This window comes from Marmota flaviventris, chromosome 1, assembly GCF_047511675.1.
Source record: "Marmota flaviventris isolate mMarFla1 chromosome 1, mMarFla1.hap1, whole genome shotgun sequence".
Taxonomy (NCBI): domain Eukaryota; kingdom Metazoa; phylum Chordata; class Mammalia; order Rodentia; family Sciuridae; genus Marmota; species Marmota flaviventris.
Window position 1 is genome coordinate 60399943 of NC_092498.1, and position 21120 is coordinate 60421062.

The 21120-nt window shown below is 32.5% G+C and overlaps 1 protein-coding gene across 2 annotated transcripts in view; it reads left to right on the top strand.

Annotated features, from left to right (window-relative positions):
* Positions 1 to 21120, top strand: part of Phtf2 (putative homeodomain transcription factor 2) — a 138508-nt gene that overhangs the window by 24292 nt on the left and 93096 nt on the right. For both annotated transcript variants that reach the window (XM_027926341.3, XM_071613438.1), the window contains exon 2: positions 8181 to 8260. In XM_027926341.3, the coding sequence (XP_027782142.2) occupies positions 8216 to 8260 (45 nt within the window). In that variant the 5' untranslated portion in view covers positions 8181 to 8215. The remainder of the gene's footprint in view (positions 1 to 8180; positions 8261 to 21120) is intronic.

Here is a 21120-nt window from a genome sequence, read left to right on the forward strand (position 1 = left end):
TGCTTTGATTATTGTTTTAATTAGCTTTTTTTGCTGTTGTGATCAAAAGACCCAACAAGAACAATTTTAAAGGAGGAAAAGTTTACTTTGGTACTCACAGTTTCAGAGGTCCATGCACAGCTGGCTTCATTGCTCTGGGCCCAAAGTGAGGCAGAACATCACGGCGGAAGAGTATGGCAGAGTAAAGTGGCCCATGGCATGGCATCAGGAAGCAGAGACACTCCACTTTCCTGGGACAAAATGTATACCCCAAAGGCATGCCCCCAGTGACCTCTCTCCTCCAGCCACACTCTATCTGCCTACTGCTAATACCCAGTTAATCCCTGTTGGGGGATCACTTCACTGATTGGGTTAAGGCTCTCATAGTTCAATCATTTCACCTTTAAACCTCCTTGCATTGCCTCACATGAGCTTTTGGGGGATACCTAATATTTAAACCATAACAGTCATCCTTTCCTAAAGTGTCCCACTATATTAATCATATCACCATATTTATTTCCTTCATGGTACCTCCTCAACACAAAATTATCTTTTTAATTGTTTCTATTTCTCTATGAAGTGTAGGTTTCATCAAGGCAGGGACCTTGTTTCTTGCTCATTGTTTTAATCTGTTCCTGTTATTGTATGATATTAGTAAATGTTCAGCAAATAAATATTTATATTAAATGATCAGATATTGGCTGAAATATCATTAATATTCAGATTTTATTCAGTAGTATTCTTTTTTTAATATTTATTTTTTAGTTGTTATTGGATACAATATCTTTATTTTGTTTATTTATTTTTATGTGGTGCTGAGGATTGAACCCAGGGCCTCACACATGCTAGGCAAGCGCTCTGCCACTGAGCCACAACCCCAGCACATATTCAGCAGTATTCTTTATGATGAGGTATAGTTAACTAAACTAGGTGTTTTCTTAGATTTTACAATAATATAATGTTTTTGTTTATACAAGTTTAGAGAGATGTTAATTGCCTATGATTTTTCTTCTTAAGTTATGTAATATGTTTGAAATACATAGACTTTGTATTGGTTCTGCTAAGGAATAAAAAAAATTAAAAAATATTTCTTTTATGAATTGTTGCGGTAAATGGATAGTTCTGCTTATTAGTTCTTATTTTGCATTTAATTTTTCTATTCCAAGATTGAAATAACTTTTAACATAAAATGTAATGTTTGTCTTCAGCACATTTCCATGAAATATACTTATTTGTTTTCTTTTTTTTTAATATTTATTTTTTAGTTGTAGTTGGACTCAATATCTTTATTTATTTTTATGTGGTGCTAAGGATCGAACCCAGGGCCTCGCACGTGCTAGGCGAGCGCTCTATCCCTGAGCCACAACTTCAGCCTTTGTTTTCTTAATAAATATGCTATTTAGTTAATTCTTTATCCTTCCAGATGAAGAATTAAAAACTTTCCATGAAATTGTGGTAATTTATGGCTAACATGATTACAACATAGCAGTTCAGAAGATAGTAAGATTTATATCTAAAAACAACAAAGAGAAAAAAAACTTATATATCCCTCTTCCCCGGGTGGGGGCATGGAGCAGAAACTAGTGGATTTCATTCTAACCCATACTGTCTATGTTCCCTGTATCAGGATAAATTTCACCTTCTTCTCAAGCTTCATTATCATTATGAAAAATTTGACTTGAACCTCAGCATTTACTATCCTTTTAAGGGCAGAGCAGTTTCATTCCCAGTTTTCAAAGTCTAAAAATTGCTTGTTTTAGCAGTGGAGGAGGCAACTGAGTTATATTTAACTTTAGCATTTGGGAATGGAGTTAGACTAGACTTGGCAGGTTTGACTCTATGTCATTTTCTGTTTTGTTTTTTTTTCCCTTAAGTTGTAGATGGACAATACCTTTATTTTATTTATTTTTATGTGGTGCTGAGGATCAAACCAAGTGCCTCACACATTCTAGGCGAGCATTCTACCACTGAGCCACAATTCCAGCCTGAGTCATTTTTATTGAAACTTTTAGGTCTACAAATTGTTATATATTGATTGATATGTCAATAAATACACCAACCATATTTACTCTTTTTCACAGTATCTTTGCACCTTTTAATGTTAAGAAAGAGTACGTTTGTACGTTTATGTGCATGTTTGGGGTGGTCATAGGAGTTGAACAGGTAGAGTTTTCAATTTGAGTCCTTAAGTTTTAACTCATCTTTGATGGTGCTTTGGTCAGCAACCTTTTATTTGGTTTGTAAATATTTGTGTTTAATATAAACAAAAAAATCCTATAGATAATTTGGAGATTAGAAACATTGGGGTGCTCTCAACTTATAAATGGAAATGGAGGCACGTATAGGTAAGTACACCAAAGTCTATGCAAACCAGAATGTTTTAAGTGTAATTTGAATACAGAGTAAGATTGAAAAATCTTGATTGGAAGAGTTTGGGAGAAACTTGTGGAGAAAGTGGAATTTATGAAGCCTTGTCAAAACCCACCTTGTTTTGCAAAGAAGAAATGATAATTTTAGCACAGAGGTAGAAAAATGTAGAAAGTGTGGCATGATTGAAACTAAATGAGAAGATGGTATGTGGCAATGTTGGGTAAGTAGGTTAGGATCAGACTGTAAGATTGAAGTAACAATTCTAAAGGGGTTATGGATTTTATTTTGTAAGCAGTAGGGAATGAAACAGTTGTTAGAAAAGGATAATACTGATATCCCAGGGCCTGAGGAGATTTACATAAATTACCTTTAAAAAATAAGATTTGTTCCATTTGGTCTAAGTTTCTATTATTTTAAATTCCTTATAAGTAACATGAATTTATCTAATATTAATATTCTTGAGTGTGTCAGTAAAAGTGTAGAGAGGAACTCTTGTACATTATTGGAGTTGTTGCTTGTTTAATCTTAATTGAGTTGTGAAATACTTGGCCTAGATGTACTGGTGAGAAACTGAGGCCCAGTGAACTTACTAACTTATTCAGGAGAATACAGTTCTTAGTATCAGAACTTGGATCTAGAACTCATTTCTCCTTATTCTTAGTTATTGCTTTTTCCTCTCCTCTACTTTCTCTATTGCATATTATAGAGTACTACATAGTGAGACACAGAGGAAGAATGATGCCCCCTGTTTTCTTCAAGGGTATTTACATATTACTTAGCATGTCTAAGGACCCTGGTTTGAGCCTCAGCACTGCAAAAAAAAAAAAAAAAAAGTGTTTACCATATGATCAAGTGACCTGTGTGGCTGGGTTTTTGTTGTTGTTGTTTTGCATTTTTAGTTAAATGAAAATTTTTTTTAGTTTAGATAAATACCAAAAGAGAGACATCAGGCTGCAGCAGTTTTTATTCCATTGTGTACTTGTTAAGGAAGCTTTATATTGGAAGAAGTAAAGTGGGATGAGTAGAGAAAAGAACAATGAGAATAATGGGAGTGAGTGGGAATAAAGTGTTTTGTAAGGATAGTGATAGTCATCATGGAACAAATAAATTTGTTTCAGAATGAGGGAGGTACATTGTAAAATTATATAGTATATGATAGAGTAAGTTTTGATAACATCAGGGATAATTAAAAACCTGACAATTTTTTTTACTACATCTGTACAGAGAACACTCTTGGACATTATTATATTTGATAGAATCTAGAAAGGTAGACTTCATATATTATTTTTTAATAATCATTTTTTTCCTCCAATATGGTCTTTGGCATCATAAGTGCATTCTTTGTGGAAATTTATATACTAAGGAGTAAATCCAGATATTTTGATAGGTATGATGATTAAATTAGTATAAAGGAGAGAATTGCACAAAGTAACTCCCTATAGCAAGATTTAAGTATCTTACGTACAGTTAGCCCTTTGGTTTTAGAATTGGATTATTTCCATATTGTAACACACATTCTTAGATCAGATGAGTTCTAAAAAAAAAAAAAAATTTACATTCTGTATCAAGCTACCCAGTACAACTTTTTTCTTTCTTTCTTTCTTTCTTTTTTTTTTTTTTATGGTTCTGGGGATTGAACCCAGGGCCTTGTGCATGAAAGGCAAGGACTCTACTAACTTAACTATATCCCAGCCCCCAGTACAACTTTTTTGTGCTGCATTTCCCTCTGTATATTAACTTTAATGTCACAATTTAACATGAAAAAAATTGTATAACATAACATATCCTGACAATAGAGACTATAAAACTATATATTCCTGTGCTGTTATTGAATCAAAGAAATTGGAAAGGCTTTAGTAATAGTCTTTATATCCACAAAAGCATTTGTTGGTATATCAATCTTATTTATACTAGTGTAAAATTATTTATTTTTATTTTTGTTTAATGTTTACTTGTGAAATTTAGGTGTCTGCATGTGTTTTGTCAGATGTCTGATTCAGAAACCTATCTTAGCATGCTGTAAAACCTGTTTTAAAAATAGGTATGAGCCACTTGGTGTCACTGAAAGGTTGTTGACACAATGGAAAAACTATTAAATGAGTTTGCAGAGCACCTCATTACTGAAGAAAGGGGTTTTTAAATTGGAAAATTGAATTTTTGTTTCTGTAGATCCACATAAATATAATTAAAAATATACAGAACACTTTATATATCTAAATATTGTTAGATCTTTGAAATTTATTTCTGAGTATAAGTTGGTGTAAACCAAAATGTATTTTTAAAAAATTGGCTTTAAAATTGTCTTGTTTTGAGGCAGGCAATTTTTTTTTTCATTTTTATTGAAGATTTTCCTTTTCTTTTTGTTTCAATACTATTGTTCATATGGAAACTTTTAAATATTCCCTATATATAATATCTCATAAACTTAATAGATTGGGTGATTAAAAACCCTTTTACATTTTTTATATGAAATGTATTCTATATTCTTGGGGAATTAGGAGAGGGGATTTTTATCCTGGTAGATAATCTGGAAATTTGTTTTCAATAAAGATTGGCTAAAGTGAAAGGAAGTAAATAAATATTCTCGTATTTTTGTACCATTTATTATAGTTTGGGGGGATGTCACAATGGGCAAAAGGTGCAACATCTGCAGTTGAGGGGAGAGATAAAAAATGTTCATGAGCTTCTGCCCTAATCAATGTTTTATTCACTCAAATCACTCAATACAATTTCACTCTATAGGTTCTTAATCAAGAAAACGACAATCCTAATGCTAGGCACTGCAATAGACATAATCAATTCACAGTAGACAATTCTAGATTAATTAATTCACAGCAAACAATTCTAGATTAATTCTAAGCACTACAAACACATTTAATCATGACAGGCTAATGACAGACATTCTCTCTGTGTGCTAAGTTCAAATGTCAGATCAAAAGTCTCAAGCCTTAGGCTTTAAGTCCAGCAGATGCACACTCACTCAGACCCAAGTGATCCGGTCCAGAACCAAGGCAGGCTTCTTCTGGTGTGGAGTGGAAGGCTGGTTGAGGAGAGGGTCATAGGGAGGAGTTGGGGCTTTCACCAGGGTCAAGATGTTGCTGTAGAGTTTGAGAGCATTGAGGAAAATGCAGAGGATCAGCACTGATGAAAAGTATTGGGATGTCAGTCCAGGTCCTCATTAGGCTCTCAGCGTGAAGGCATCATTGTCATCTGGCTGACTGTCTGTCCATTTGCTTTATTATTTATACTAAATTTGGGGGCTTTTGACCCCCCCCCACCTTCAGTCTTTATCAGCTGCCACCTGAGCTCTCAGTGACATCATCTACCGTGGGGTTAAAACATCTGGTCTGGTGGTCCCCACCCGGATCTTTTCACTTTTCTCTCATACCTGCCTTTTCCTAGTTTGTGCCTGAGGGCCATACTGGAGGCTCTGTTAGGTGTGCCTGGTGAGACTGCTGGTTTCAAACTGGAGTTTTAAAATGGAGTTGCTTAGGCTCAGGCCTAAGGCCATCCTCACAGGGGAGGAGGTCACCATTGTCTTGACAAATGTAATGAGGATATGAATAATATTGTAATGAACCATCCTTTAACAGAATCAAATTGATTAAATGAGTTATCTCCAAAACCTTCTAGAAGAGAAAAACCAAAATGGGAGATTTTAAGTCGGTAAAGGAAAGCTTCCTTAAAAAATCCTTGTGAGAGAAATGAAGGTAGCTACACCTAACCAAGAAACTTCAGAGGAGGTGAACTTTGAAATCTAAATAATTCATGTGTATGTTATTGAGAATTGACATTGTGATCTTATGATAATGAGGGAGCTATTTTTATTTTCAGTGTCAACAAAAACTTATTATTCAGTGTATTCCTGCTCTCAGTTATTTTCCATGTTTTAAAAAAGAAATATAAATACTTCCCAGTATTTATATGGATTGGGGAATTTTTTAAATACAAAAGCTAATTATAAAAATACTTACAATTGGGTAATCTGTATGTTCTGGATTGTGGTAGGCATTTTATAGTTTTATAGTTTATTGCTCACAAAACTTTATAAGACGTAAAGAACATGTATTTCTATTTTGAAAGTGAAAGAAACTGAGGTTCAGAGAGATTCAATGACTTCTTCAGTATTAGATAATGAATAATGGACCTGATACTTGAATCTTGGTCTTTTGATTCTGTGATCCTTTTCTTTCCATTATATCAGGGTATTTGGCAGGAATTTCAAAACGGTTTGCTTGGCTTGGATTTTTTTTTTTTTCTAAGTTTGCTTAGATTTGATCTGTTAAAGATAGAATCAATATCTTAGGAAAGGTAATAAAATAATGTGGTCTATAACACTTATAAGAAAAATATAAGAATTAAGTAAATTCTGCTTTAAATTTTAGGTGTGGATCATCTGACATTTGAACTTTTTTTCTGTGTGTAGGAAGTACTGAGGATTGAGGGGGCTCTACAACTGAGCTAGACTCAGCCCTTTTTATTTTGAGACAGGGTCTTGCCAAAGTTGTTGAGGCTGGCCTTGAATATGAGACCCACCTACCTCCTCCTCTGGAGTAGCTGGATTACTGGCAAGTAGCACAGAACCTGGCCTGACATCTGAATTTGATAATACTTTTCATTATGTTTGAATCCTAATATGTTAAAGAAGCATACATGGTCCCAAGAATGGTATATAAAATCTGTGATATTTTGGTATACTGTGGCAAACTATACAGTAGCATTTCTATAGTAGCAGATCTGTACGGGCTCAACAGGGTCCCTCACTCCCATGATTTCCCTGAGAGCTTGTGTGGTTTTGGATGATCTAGCTTTTGCAATAAGTGCTAGGCCAGTATCTGCTTCTTTTGAACCTGTTTTTAGCTTATCCTTAACATCATAAAAAGAGGTGCTGTACATGCCAGTGTCATCTTATGACTAGAGTAGTATTCTAGAGTTAACTGGAATCAGTTTGAAATTTCCTCAAAGGTTAAGGAATTATTGCATTTACTACATAATACTGTTTTAGAAAAATACAAGAAAGATACTTTTGAGATGTTCTGTGGTAAATTTCTAAATATAGCAAACCATGTTATCTGGGAAAACTTTAATGTTTGTTATTCCTTTATAAATAACTCTATATTGGCATAGTATTTAACATAAATTTTAAAGTTTTTTGGTTTAAAATTTAATTTTAGTTCAATTTTGTGATTACTGATTATCAAAGAAAATAAAATATGATTATAAATATTAGCATCATCAATGGATGTGTAACTGATGTGATTCTGCAATCTGTGTATGGGGTGAAGGTGGGAGTTCATAACCCACTTGAATCAAAGTGTGGAATATGATATGTCAAGAAATTTGTAATGTTTTGAACAACCCACAATGAAAAATTAAAAAATAAATAAATAAATATTAGCATCTTTATAAATCCATCCTTCAACAACAATAATTTCTAGTTCCTTGACAGAAACTATAGTAAATCTTATCTATTACTGAGTGAATGAATTGATTTCTATTATAGGTGAATTTGTGAATGAAGAATTTCCAGTAAAACCTGGGAAATTCTGAAATTTATTTCAAAGGTTTATTTTTCTTAAAAACCAATTCAACCTATTATTAAAGGACATTGAAGATTGTGTATTCATGCAAAAGAACCTTTTATTATGACAACTGATTTTTGTTTACTTAAGAGAAGCTGTTGCTAAAATAGTAATGAGGAAGGGTGTAATCTAAGTATAGTCATACACCCCTTGCTCTGCAAGTAACCAGAGTCCTGCGTATGCAAGTTGTTCAGGCTTCTTTTGGAATGTGGAAGTAAAATCATTTGCATATTTTTCTCTCTTGTACAGCTTAAAATGACGAATGTGTAATTTCAGTGGAATAAATGGCGTCCAAAGTCACAGATGCTATAGTCTGGTATCAAAAGAAGGTAAGTTGATAGTCAAATCTTTTAACCTTTTAATTGTTTTCATTCCAAAAATTTATGTTTATTTTATGATATAGATTTCATGTCAGATATTACCTAAAATAATGACCAAATAGATGTTAGGATTTTGAATGGAAGGGAAGATTATTTTGGTTGTCCTTGTGCTTATTTTACTTCTAAATAAATTAGATGATGCCTAAAAATATTTTTCTCCACATTATCAAAATAGCTAGAACTAATTACTATGAATTCAATATAAACCAAATCTCCAGGATTATGCATATAATTAGAATTATATTAAAATATCTCCTTTTTATATTTTTTCAGGTGAAAGCTAGGATAGCACAACTATTATAATTTTATTACTATTTTATGTCAAGAGTTTAGTTTTCAGTATGTGTTCACTGTAAATTATAGTTCAACAGCTGATTTTTTTCAGTAAAAAAAGCTATTGAGGGTTGTATTTTCCAAACTGAAGCATTGAAATGTTTATTTTGATGTTTCAGAATTAATTTTCATAATTACTTAATATGCTGTGTCATTCTATATATTTCAAAATAAGTTTATCAATGTAATGTTTTGTTTATAAAGTCCCAAAGAAAAATGGAGCTCTTTTGAAAATACAGTAGTAGAAACAGTAGATTCTTTACTCTTAGAGTGTTTATATTCCTTAAAATGTATGTTGTTTTTTGAATTATGTTTGTTTTCACATCTTAAAATCTTTTTGATGCATTATTTCAGATTTTTGTTAGCAAAATATAATTATACATTTAAAGCTTTTTCCCTGTGAGGGAAATTAGACAATTTTTAAATTTAGTTGAATTGAAAGTAAGTGGTAATGAAAATATTTTAAAGATTAGACAAACCTAAGAATATAGTCTGTCTTTGGATATGTTATCAGTGCTTTCACTTAAGTAAGCAGTAAATTGAAAGTATTGATTCTGACGTATGATTAATCCAGCCCTTGTGGTTCTGTATTAATGTCGTGTCAGCTTTTAAATTTCCAGTCAGTCAGTTTGCTAAAGAGATAAATAAAAGAAAAAAATTAAAAATTTTACATTTATCTTTGAGTTTTTCTCTTTCCTAATTTCTACCTACAGAAGTAATGTTTTTAAAAACATTTTGTCTATCTGGATTTTTATGTTAAATATTTAAAACTTTATTGAAGGCCATTTATAGAACATACTTACCTGGCTGACATTTCTTGGGTTTGGAGGGTTTGAAATATTATACTTACATACGTTAGCACAGTAATGCCTCTCTTACTCGAGAGTCATTTACCTAGCAGCATATTTTCTAGAGCAGTCATAACAAATATCACAAAATATACCAGCAAATATCCTCACATTTTTAAAAAAATATTTTTTAGTTATCAGTGGACCTTTATTTTATTTATTTATATGTGGTGCTGAGAATCTAACCCAGTGCCTCACACATGCTAGTCAAGAACTCTACCACTGAGCCAAAACCCTGGCCTCGTATCCTCACATATGTAGGTAGTTACCAGAACTAGTAGCTAGATTTCATCTGTTCTATTTTTTTTCTTTTGCTTTTAAATTTGGTTTACTTGAAGAATTGCACATGAATGCTTTGAAAGATTATTGTTTCAAGGCTTATTGGAAAAAAATAAATAACAAGCCCCAATACTATAGTACCTTTCCCTACCCTTGCCGGTCTCTGATTTCTGTTCCCCATGGCAATCATTTGAAATTCCTGATAGCTCAGTATTTCTCAAACCAAAATCCTGTCATTTCTCATTTCTAGTAGGGGATTGAGAAGAGAGGGATTGCAAATATGGGGCATGGAATTTTGGTTTTCATAGTTACTTTGAGGGTAATATTAGCATTTGTGGCTAGCAGTCAGATACTAAATGTCATGCAGTTCCTGGAATTAAGGTCTGTAACCTTTTTTCTGTGAAGGCCTACCTAGTAACTGTTTTAGGTTTTGAAGTTTGTAAACACTCTGTTTACAAATAATCAACTCTACTTTTTAGTACAAAATCGGCCATAGACAGTGTGTAAAATGAATCACATGGCTGTATTCTCATAAAACTTAATTTACAGAAACAGACAAAAGAGTTACATTTCCTAAGTTGCTAACTTCTGTTCTATGACAGCCACATGTAACAAAGAATTGTGCAAAATGCAATAGTGTCCTGTTGAATAACATTGATGGTTTTTTATTGTAGTTATAATTTTAAACATCCCTACCTTTTCTTTTCTTGGTCATTTCATAGTAGGTGTTAGTTGTTGATTTCTTTCTGATCTTATGATAAGGATTTAGCTTTTTAAAATAAACTTCCCCAAAAGCCGCCATCTCCTCCATCCTCTCAATGACTAAAAAGTTTGGTTAAATCAGTGTTCACTGTTTACATTATTATGTTTGTGTGTGTATCATTTAGAACTGTATCCTGTAGTGTATTGTGATAATAAATTCAGTCTGCTACCTTTTTTTTTTGGCTTGGTTTTTTGAATTCTTCAAATCTCTGATAAAACTGTCAAACTTCTTTTGTTGTAGTCAGTCACATTCAGGTATTCTCTGAGTTCTTTTTTCCCTTTCTTGTGAACAGTCCTCCTAGAACTGTTTTTCCTCCTGTGTTCTACTGGATGGATTGTTCTCACGTTTTGCCTAAGGTTTTCTATCTTGGTGTTTTCTTTTGCCATTAGCTTGAGAGTTCCTCTTATTGTTCTTAGGTTATATAGATTTGCTTTTCTCTCAAGCTTATTAAAAATTCTTTTAAAACGTATTTATGTGTCAGTGAAAAGAAGGCTTAAGTCCGGAAAATAATATTTGCTGACTTTTTAACCTTAGGCAAATAATTGCATTTATCTGAACTTCAATTTCTATTTCTGTCCATTTACTAGATAATGGCCTTAACCTCTTTTCAATCATGGGTCCTTTTGTGATGAAAGCTGAGGACCTCATTTTGAGAAAAATGTATGTGATGTTCACACCACAGATTGTCACCTGTGATTTGGAACTTAGGTTAAGATGTCCTGGATTACAATATTTAAAAAATTTTAGTAATTAAAAAAAAAGTTTTAGGGTTTTTTAATTTTGTGACTATCACCATTCAGTAGTACCTATCCTATACTGGATAGTATCATTATAAATAAAAATGAAGAAACATTCACCTTCATTTTCTTGAATATTTGTTTGACTCACTTTGGAGTTACCTTTCTCTACTAGAGAATGGTGACATTTTCATATTTTTCTTTTGAGTACTGATTACTCGTTAGTCCCCAAAGCCTTTACTTGTAGACTCTTTTGAACAATGAACTCTGATTTTAGATATGAAATTTCTGGAGAAAATAAAAATAAATTATTTTAAATTGTACATATGTATTAGCTAGTCGTGGTGGCACACATATGTTAATCCCAATGGCTCAGAAGGCTGAGATAGGAGGATCACAAGTTTGAGGCCATTCTCAGCAATTTAGTGAGGCCCTAAAGAATTTAGCAAGACCCTGTATCATGTGTGCACACACACATGTGTATAAAGAAAAATAATCATAAAATAAAATGTATATAGTATATAAAAGTTCAATTTAAGTATAAGGTATTTTTAATAAATTATTCTATGCATGGTTTGAGATTTTTGAAGGCTCTTAACTAATTTTAAACATAATTGTATACTATTATAGCCAACATAATCATGAATAACTTGGAAGTTCCTATTGTTACAAAGTAATTTTCATTTATTATCTTGGAGGAGTAGTCATGTGATAGGAATGGTAACAGGAGAAATTAGGATTGTTTTTGGTTAATTATAGGCTGTTGAGTGTTTTTTATAACAAAATACTCTGCTTTTATATTTCTAGTTTATCATTTTTTTTTCTTTTTTGGGGGATGGGTACTGGAATTAAATCCAGGGGTGCTTAATCATAAGCTACTCTCCTACTTTTGTTTCTTATTTTGAGACAGGACCTCGATAAGTTGCTTAGAACCTTGCTAAGTTGCTGAGGGGGGCTTTGAATTTGAGATCCACCTGTTTTAGGCTCCCTAGCCACTGGGATTACAGGCAAGATAATCTGAGGGAAAAACTATCCCAAATCTTCTCCTGGCATCTGGTGAGCTGAGCTTTGGTATTTCATCATTATAGGTGCATTCTTCTAATCTCTGTTTTCATCTTCACATGGTCTTATTTACTCTGTTTCTGTGACCTGTCTGCTTCTTGTAAGGACAGCACTCATTGGATTTAGGGTCCATTCAAGATAAGAGCTCATTTGAAATCCTTAATTTCATCTGCAGAGAGCCTATTTCCAAATAAGATAATGTTCTGAAGTTGTAGCAGATACCATTTAACATGCTGCAGAAGCATATAGCTAAAGCATATATTGTCTTCAGTGAATTCCATGTGGAAATGTTTAGCTTTATTTCTTCTGTGTAGCTGTATCCCATACAACCAGCATCGAACTGAATGAGAGAAGATGAGGATACTAAATATTTTCTTCATCTTCTTAGAAGATTGTCAGTCATTTAGCCCCTCTAAAGTGTTAAGGGATGTTTGTGCTGAACTGTTTTGTGCTTTTAGTTATTAACTACATGAATATTTGGAATCATTATCTAAAATCTGTTAGGGGACTGGCAATATAGCTCATTTGGTAGAATGTCGTCTTCACATGCACAAGGTCCTGGGTTCAATCCCCAGCTCCACACACACAAAAAAACAAAACTATTATGATGTATGTCTTACTTATTATAAATAAAAATAACATTTCACTTTTTAAAAAAGTACATACAATTTAAACCAAAGTTTACTTTTCTCAGTGTTTTATCTTGGAGGGTTGTCAGAACTACTTAGTGATAAATTATTGGCTAACTCTTAATGCTGATTGATAGTTTCTGTGAGGTCCAAAAATATTGAATAGAAAATATGCATTTAAGTGTCTATAAAATATTAATCCATTGTTTCATTCATAAAGTCGTAGCATAAAGTTGTAGCTGGGCACAGTGGCGCATACCTGTAATCCCAGTGGTTTGGGAGGCTGAGGCAAGAAGATCACGAGTTAGTTAGTTCAAAGTCAGCCTCAGCAACAGCAAGGTCCAAAGCAACTCAGTGAGACCCTGTCTCTAAATAAACTACAAGATAGGGCTGGGGATGTGGCTCAATGGTTGAGTGCCCCTGTATTCAATCCCCAGTATCTCCCATCCCCTAAAAAAAGTTGTAGCAGCTAAGTGTGAAGTTTTAAAAATTCAAATTCATTGAAAACAAATGTGTGAAAAAAATATATTTTTTTTTCTGTAATTCAGACTATTGAAAAGCCATCCCTCTCTTTTTGTATTGAGGCTAATTTTATACAACAGTTTAGATTGATTATGTGTTGGAAAACATATATAACTTTTCTGAATAATCCTAGGTTAAGTACTTTATTTACTAAACTAGGGTGAATTTCTTAATTTACCTAAGCTTATTTTCTTCAGTAGTATACTGTGTACAGGTACTACTGGCTCAAAAAAAAAGAAAGTCTGAGAAGAGAATCCTTTTAGATCAAGAAGCTTTGGGGTACTATTGCATAATATGGTAACTGTAGATAACAGTTATGTACTGAACATTTTAAAAAGCTAAAAGGATTTTGAAACTTTCCATCATTTAAAAAACAAAATAAATGTTTAGGGAGATAACTTTGTGTAACCTGATTCAAACATATATAGTGTATACATATATTGAACATTACATGCTGCTTCATTATCTATGTGCAACTTTTATATTTTTGTGTTAATATTTAAAAAACAATCTTTTAAGATTGCTATGTTGATAAAATCAGACTTATAAACACTAAGCACAGTGCTTGGTGTATAGTAGTTATTCCATTAATATTACTATAGCAGTTCCTTTCCCTTCTCTTCACTTTTGCTGAATATGGACTGTTATTGATAGTATATTTAGTTCCTTAAAGGTTGTGGTTAATTTTTTTTTTTTAGTTGTAGATGAACACATAGTATTTTTATTTTTATGTGGTGCTGAGGATTGAAGCGTTTTACCACTGAGTTACAGCCCCAGCCCCAGTTGTAGTTAATTTTTAAAAATTGAACATTTCTGTGTCTGCTAAAAGAGAAAAAAAAAAAAAAAAACAGCATTAGAGAAAGTGGTCAGTTTTCTTTTGTGTTTTTTGAGAATCCTATACCTGTATCTTATTTCTCTCTCTCTCTCTCTCTCTCTCTCTCTCTCTCTCTCTCTCTCTCTCTCTCTCTCTCTCTCTCTCTCATTCTTTGCTTTATTTTTTAGCACAAAATAGGTTTTCCTTGCTATGTGTCATTCTTTATCTGGAGTACTTTGTTTTCATTGTAAAAAGCAGTATTTTGGGAAGGAACAACAAAACAAATAATTCATTGGAAAGTGAATAGTGTAGATACATAGGAGGGCAGATATAGTTTAAGTTTACCACCATTTTACTTTACATGGTAATTTTAGAGAAGCACTATACTGTTTAGTGAATTTACCAGTTTTTTTTTTGTTGTTGTTGTTTTTTGTGTGTGTGTGTGTGTGTGTGTTGCTAGGGATTGAAACCATGGCCTTGTGTATTCAAGGCAAGCACTCTTCCAACTGAGTTATATCCCCAGCCCAAGATATCTTTTTTTAAATGACCAGACTTCTTTTAAGTTTGACTGTTTCCAAAAGCTCTTTAACACTGCAAATGGAACAGAAATGATCATTTTCTAATGTTATCCCTATGTGATTATCATTGTCTATTATTTATGACTTTGATCTATCTGTCCTCCTTTAATTTGAATTGTTCTTGTACAACCTTATTTTGATTTTGTTGTTTAATTAGTAGAATTGTTGGTAAAAGAATTATATTTCTCTAATGCAAAACCTGAGAAAAATCTTCTCTTTGGCAAATATTTGGGTCTCCAATGAAATGATTTTGCTATAATTCAGCTCTTTCCATGATTCAGAAGCCCTCATTTCTTTTTTCCCTCCTGAAGGTATCACTGAGTTTACTTTGTGCTAGAATCTAACTTTTTACTAAAGAATCAGAAAATATAGAGTGGCTTTAAAGGTAACTTAGAAGTGAACCTTTCAAGTATCTTTATTTTACAGACGAGAAATAGATACTGAGAAAGAAGGGAGCTCAAAGTATTATTGTCTTGCTCCTCCCTTTTAATCTGATCTAGAGATTTTGTCAACTTTACCATGAGTTACAGAATTTCTTTTTGAGCTACTAGTACCTGAACACAGTATAGATAGCAGAATCAATTCCCATGAGTAAAGAAAATGGAAAAATAGAAAAAAGCCTTACACTGTTCTCTAGCCATAACTTCTGAAATATTACAAGGTAATATTTACATATTTGAAAGGTCATATTCTTTACTTCTGCATATAAAGGTACTGGGTTCATTAAAATAATATTAGTAGAAAATTCTTTATCTGTATTTAAGTTTTTTTGAGATAGCTTTTCATCACTATCAGGCATTATGAATACATAAACATTCAAGTACTTAATCTCTTATTAGTTGAATATTTGGTAATAGGGAGATTTTTGTTTTGCAAATATCTTGGAATATTAGAAATAGGAATTTCTACATAGTACATAATTTTTTGGAAATGCTTCAGTCATTTGCTTATGTTTTTCATTTTTAAATAAATTAGTTATTCCATTAAATGAAAGCACTGTTTGCCTACAGCAGTTGTCAGAAACAGTGCCTAAATATTAGTCATTTTTACAGAGGTATAAGGAGATCCAAGAAACCATATTTGAATAAAGTTATTTAATGAATAATGCTTCTTACACCTGTTAGGTATCAGAAGGAAAATTATGACATACTGGAAAACTAGTTTCTAACCTTTTTTTATACTCTGCTGAGTAAATTCAAAATAGAGGTATTAGTCAAGGATATATTTGGCAGTCAAATTCTAAATACCTCGCATTACTTTAACCATGGAACAGACATAGTGGTAAAATAAGTTGGTACATTACCAATTAGGCAAATGCCAGCTTTGAAAGGCTTGAAAGAGACTAAAACACTGTTGTTAGCCTGCCATGTATTTATAGTTCTATAAAGAATGACATTTACAAATGCTGTTTAGCAGGGTAACTTAGAAACTAAATTGTTCTCTGCCAAATACCCCATAGAGTTTATTAAAATACAATCTGTTTGATTCAGTACCCAGGATTGATTCAGAGAATGAAATGCTGGAAGATATATAACCTAAAAGTTTCCCATTTGAACTTTGACACAGATTAAAATTCCTTTATATATTTTCCTGACAATTTTAAGTAAAAAATTGCTTCATTTTGCTTTCTGGTTTTGATGTCTTTACTCCCCTTCTCCTTTTCCCTCCCTGTCTGTAATGGCATTAGAATGATAAAGAGTACTAGTTTACCTGGTTTATGGAGAAGGAGGTTATTGCAATCTCTATAAATAGGTAAAAGAAGTATATTAAATGATTAATATTATTACAATTTAATTTTTTAGACTTTTGCAGAATCCAGATGAGGTCTTATTTTTCCAACCTTCCAAATGGTAGGCAGGAGAATATATTTTTAATTATTGCCTTTTAGGGGGGGCAGGGAAGTCTATTCTGACACTTTGTTTTATGGTTTCGTTTTATCTACTAGTAGAAAACTGGGAGGCAAAGCAATCATTAAGTAGAGGTTCATTATATTGACTGAATATAGGGAAAATTCAATACATTTAATTTTAATAGTAGTTTTATTTTTAGAATAAAAGACTTTTATTATCAAGACATACATTTTCTCTCTTTCTCCCCTCCCCCCAAAAAAACTAATGTCTTGGTGGTATTTGTACCCATGTATATGTATTTGAATAATATTTATGATGGGCCTATATGTCTCAGGCACTGATTTCTTTCTTTCTTTTTTTTTAGTTGTTGATGAACCTTTATTTTATTAATTTATTTATATGTGGTGCTGAGAATCGAACCCATTGTCTCACATGTGCAAGACAAGTGCTCTACCACTGAGCCATAACCCCAGCCCTCAGGCACTGATTTCTTATGATGGGTCCACATATACAAGAAACTCTTGATTCATAGAAAAAGTAATGTAAATAAATGTTGTACTTTATGGTTAAGTATTTACAACAAAGCTATAACTTTAAAGTGTTATGGGAACTCAAAAGTTTTTTTCTAAATTTGTTCTTCCATTCACCATTCTGTTACTGCTTTCATTTTCTACATATTTCTCAAATCTTCTGTGATCTTCCTTCATTCTTATTCCGGTTATTTTCTCTTCATACCCACAAGAGTGTTTTATCTTAACAAAAATTTGATCTTGTCCCTTAACCTATTTAACACTTTAAGGCTTCCTTTCACATATGATATAAATTTAAAGCTTGTTCTCAAAGCCTTTAAAGATCTTTATGATTTAGTTCCAGTTACTTTGTAGTCTCATTGCTTATCCCTTTCAGCCTTTAACTATTCTTACCTTTTTTTGATGGTATTAGGGATCTAACCCAGGGACACTTTACCACTGACTTATATCTCCAGCCCTTTTAAAAATTTATTTTGACATAGGGCCTCACTAAGTTGCTGAAGGAAACCTAGAACTTATGAACCTCCTCCCTCAGCTTCCAGAGTCTCTGGGATTACAGATATGTGCTGTCATGCCTGGGATAATTTTTCTTCTAATGCCAGTCCTCCAACAAATACAATTATTTGAAGTCTCCCTGTGCTGTTTTTCACCTTGGTGTTTGTGCCCATTTCTGCTTTTTATTTTTTCTTCTGCACTCTTCACAAATTGGTATTTGAAACTCAAAAGTGGTGGCGCACCCTTGTAATCCCAGCAATTTGGAAAGCTGAACCAGCTGAGTTACTGAGGCTGGCCTTGAATTTGGGATCCTGCCTCAGCCTCCCAAATTGTTCTGATTATAGGTGTGTGCCCTAGAGTTCTTTTTAAAAAATTGTTTACAAAGTAATGTAGTAATTGCCTAACATCCTACAAAGGATAACACTGTATTTTTGTTTATAATTATTATTATGAACTCTTGGTTTTAAAGGTATTTGATGTGTGTTTTCATCCTGTTGGAGTTATTGTCCTTAATGATTGTTATATTTTGGCTTCTGAGTCTCTTTGATGTGACTGTAGTAATATTTGACTGTACTCCTTGAGGAAACAAGTTTCAATAGAAATGATCTTGCCTGCATAGGGGCAGAGACAGAAAAAACTACAGAGAGATCTTTATTTATCCTTTTCTACCATCCTAGATATAAACATCCTTAGATGTACATGCTATGTTCATGCTAAACTAAATGTATTCTACTTCACCTAACAACAGTTCTGTGGGAATCTCTTTTATAATATCAATTAGTCTTCTTCCTCTATGTTTCAATGGTATTGTTTTATCATAGCACTTATCACAGCCTGACTTGAAATATAATTAATCTTCTTGGCTAATACATGAGGGTAAGAATCATTATCTCCATTATTTTAGTGGCTTACCTCATAGTTGGTTCTTGGTAAATGTTTGCTGCTTTGATAACGGCGCTATCAGAAGACAATATTCATATTGAACTTTTAGTTTGTATAGTTCTTCATTCTTAAATTGAGTACCATGATTATATTAGGTATTAAATATCATACTTTACCCTGTACATTTCTCAAAATGTATTCTGCATAAAGTTAGTAAGCATTAGTAGAATAAAAGAATTTTATGGTCAAATCAGTTTGGGAAATATTGAGTGAAGGAAAGGTAAACAAGTTTTATGATTATAGAAATTCACAATGCAAATAATATGCAGTGTGACTAAGAGAAAACATTTCTATTTTTTCTTTTTTACTTAATTTTTTCTGAGTATCATCCTTATGGACATACTTAGGAAAATGCTGGTCTGTGGATAAAATGTTGCATAGAGTGTAGAACAGTGGATGGACATATAATTGAACGTCAGAACTTGGATTTCTGTCCCCAAATACTAAGTTGAAAACCTTCTGATGTCTCTTCAAACCTCAGTTGTCTCAATAATAAAAGAAGTACTAGTCCGTACAGTTTAAGATCGCAAATTCTTTACAGTGTGTTTGACAGAGATTAGTATGTTGACACAGTTTTATGTAGATAAGTAGTTCATTCTCAATTTAATACTATAAGTGAATATTTGATTTCTTCTTCTTCTCAGTTTTCTCTAATCTAATTCTCCATAGTGAAGATAAAAGGTCTAACTTCCAAAGGCCTGCCTAAAGTAATCCTTAGTAGAAATTCTGGAACTACCTGGACTCTTGTAATTACAGCAACCTATTTCTTCTCCTTCTCCCTTCTTTTCCTTCTCCTCCTCCTCTTCCTCCTTTTCTTTTTCTTTTTAACCAGCTTTATTGAGACATGTTTGGTGTATAAGAAACTGCATCTGTTCAAAATGTACAATTTAAGAAATTTTAAGCAAAATATTTCTTGACCAGTGATGAAAATGGTTGAGATTCCTTAGATTTTTATTCTGGAAGACCTAAACTAAGCACCCAGAACAGTTTATCTTAACTTTTTCACCATTTTATTTTACCCTCTGTAGGTAATTGGAAGGAAGCCAAAAAAGTTTTGGAAAAGTCAAATCTGTTTTATAGTCTCATTTTTTTTTTAATTTCTAGTGAATGAGCAGCAATAATGTGTTAGATGTTTTTTTAATACAAAGATGTTTAGATAACTAAGATAGGTTGGTATTCTTGGCATTTAAATTGCTTTAAAACTATTCCTGCTATTTATAGTAAACTTTGAAATATGTAAACAAGGAAGCTGCTGTAGTCTTGATTCATATTATGTACACATGATTTAGTCAAGGTCATGTTTTAGAATAATAAACCAGAATATATCCTATGATGAATATTGAAAGAATGCAAATAGGAAGATACATTCTTTCCTTATGCTATAATATGAAGGAAAAGGAAGCATTCATAATTAATTGACATGACATAATAGCTAATATTTATAGAGCTATTTGTTAACTATTGTTAGTTTGATGTGTATTAGCACATTTAATCCTTGTAATTACCTTCTAAGTATAATAATATTAATTACTTTACATACTTTTAGAACTAAGTAAGTTGGACTTTATGAAGATTTTGTATATTCTTACTTGCTTTCTTAACAGGCTCTGACTGCTTCCCTGCTGGTAAGAAAACAAATAGAGGGTCAGTAGGAATATCTGACAATGTTTAGGGATTGAACACCACCCTTTCATACACCTACTGGTGACAAGAATATATAGACTCATTTTTGTGTAAGGATATAAATTAAATTAGTGATGGATACAGGTTCAACTGTAGAGACAGTCAATCTGAATTTGAATTCCTGTGTTCTGCCACTTACTGTTTAACCGTGGACTACCTAAGTTTTTGTACTATAAAATAGAGATAGCAATAATATCTACTTCATAGTATAGAGGATTAAATGAGTTAATATGTTGAAAGTATCTGGAATTTGATAAATAAAAATGCTTACTATTCATCATTATTGTTGCTGTTATTATTCTTATTAACTTCCTTAGTTGGCAAAGGAGTAGAAACCAGAGACCCTGGTATTCTTTAATAATCAGGGTTAGGTCTTTCATCTAAGATGGAGGCCCAGTCAGTTTGTGCTATAGTGTCAAGTAATTACTTTAGAGATAGATAACCTTTTCTGTTCTCCTCTTGAGTGGCTTAGAAATTTTGTTTTGTTTTATTTTAATAAGTATTCCCTAGTACCAATATACTTTTTATTTACTCTCAAGTTCCTTCTAATTTTTATACATACTATTTCTCAAACAAAACTTCAGATATAGACATTGTTATTACATGATTTCCCGAGTGTTAAAATTAGAGGAAAGATCTCTAAAATATCAGAAATTTCTTTAGAAACTCTACTACAATAAATGAGAAAACCCAGGGAGGTCAAAGTAAATTGACTGAAATCAGAGTTTTTAAGTGGTAGGATGT